Genomic DNA, 1,895 nt, shown 5'->3' on the forward strand with positions numbered 1-1,895 from the left:
AGGGATGTCTCCCCAACGAGAGGCTGGCTGGAAATGAGATGGGTTTGAACCCTGGATTGCATGCTGTATGGCCAGTTGAGAGGACAAAATTTCTCCAAGTATATATCTGAATCTTTTATCCAACACTGTTGTTATACAGGAATGTCTAAGGCATGATCTGTGTCCTTGAAGACTTCACAGTCCATGGTATAGTCCATGGTGTGGAAGGCAGGCACATCCCCAATAGCATGTGGTTAGTGCTGTTTTTGAGGGATGAACAGAGGAACGAGAGAGAAAAACTGCTGCCTGAGCTGGGGAAAGGGTAATCAGAGGTGATTTCACAGAGGTGGTGACATTTGAGCAGGACTCTGAGAAATGAGGAGTTACTCATGTGAAGAAAAAGGTGGGAGCTGGAGGGGAGGGGTGGCAGAGGGAGCAGCACCAGCAGAGGCACGGGGGTGCCAGTATGCAGCAGTAGGCCTGTATGATGCGGGGAGGGGTGTTGAAGGATGTGGTAGAAAGTACTTGTGGGGTTAGTATTTCAAAGGGAGCTTTGAGGGCCATGCTGAGGAGTTAAATTTTCACCTGTGAGCAACAAGGAACCAACCATTACTAGAGTAGTAACCTAGTTAGGTCGCATAGTAGTTTAGCAAACACTGGGTGCCTACTATTAAAACATACCTTGTAGTAAGGGTGACAGAGAAGCCTGAGTTACAGTCTCTGTCCTGAGTAACATTGGAATCTAGTTGTGAGAATGAGATACACAAAAGTGAGGCAGCTCTGTAGTGTGAGGCTCAAAGTCTGTAGGACCAAATGCATAGAGCAGATGCAGCTAAGGGTCAGGAGAGCTTCTTGGAGCCAGTGGTCCTGGACCTGGAGAGCAGGGAAGGATGTGGGGAACTGATAAGGAGGCTGTTTTAGGCTCAGCGTAACTAGCTCTAGAAAGCTCCTGGAAAACTGAACTAAGTAGGGAAACGGGAAGCCCAGATTGGTGCTCCCTTTACTCCGCAGCCTGGGGCAGAGTGAAAAGGTAGGAGTGGTGAATAAGGAACAGAGGAAAGTGCTGCACCCACACTTTTCCGCCTGAACCCCAAAAGCTTTTCTTGAGGCTGGTGGTGACCAGGTTGTGTCCTTGCAGGTCATGTCCAAAGTAATGGAGATGTTCCAGCCCAGTGCAGTTGTCTTGCAGTGTGGCTCTGACTCCTTGTCTGGGGATCGGTTAGGTTGCTTCAATCTGACCATCAAAGGTGAGTCCAGGTAGCATAGGGATGGGCAGGCAGGGTCCTGCTGGGTGCTCCTGTAACTTGGCACCCCTTCTCCCACCAAAGGGCATGCCAAGTGTGTGGAATTTGTGAAGAGCTTCAACCTGCCTATGCTGATGCTGGGAGGAGGTGGCTACACCATTCGTAATGTCGCCCGGTGCTGGACATATGAAACAGCTGTGGCCCTGGACACGGAGATCCCTAATGGTAATGGCTCCAGGGCCAGACTGGGCTGGGCGGTGCTGGAGCTCCTGTGTGCTTGAGCTCACACCCCCTTCCCGCTGGCTCTGCAGCATCTCCTTTTCAGACTCTGATTCTGTTGCTAGCCTCTTGTGATTTTCAGACCATAGCCATCAGCTTTTTTCCGAGTCCTTTAGCTGCCCCTGTCCATTCACCCTTGACTTCTGGTCTGGACAGAATTATCAGTAGTTACAGCTTTGGAATTCATACTCTGTAGGGTAATTGGGGTAGTGAGGGAGAGTACTCTCAATGAATATTGCCTAAATTTTTCTAAACCAGGGGCTTCAGCCTTCTCCTTATACACAGGCACTCACATACACATACCCAGACACCACTGGTGTGGGCCCTGGAGAATGGCTTTGGCTTTTAAACAGTTGAAATCCTACAGGTACCCAAGTCTCACCCCATCTTGAA

At 49.8% G+C, this 1,895-nt stretch overlaps 1 protein-coding gene across 1 annotated transcript; it reads left to right on the forward strand.

Moving 5' to 3' along the window:
* The first annotated feature begins 17 nt into the window (after positions 1-17).
* On the forward strand, positions 18-1,888 carry LOC104997131 (histone deacetylase 1-like). The gene is made up of 2 exons (XM_010851759.1): positions 18-1,226; positions 1,308-1,888. The coding sequence occupies exons 1-2, from the start codon at positions 1,121-1,123 to the stop codon at positions 1,502-1,504; spliced, it is 303 nt and encodes a 100-aa protein (XP_010850061.1). The 5' UTR covers positions 18-1,120; the 3' UTR covers positions 1,505-1,888.
* The last annotated feature ends 7 nt before the right edge of the window (positions 1,889-1,895 follow it).

This window comes from Bison bison, unplaced genomic scaffold (assembly GCF_000754665.1).
Source record: "Bison bison bison isolate TAMUID 2011002044 unplaced genomic scaffold, Bison_UMD1.0 scf7180017522421, whole genome shotgun sequence".
NCBI classification, from domain to species: Eukaryota; Metazoa; Chordata; class Mammalia; order Artiodactyla; family Bovidae; genus Bison; species Bison bison.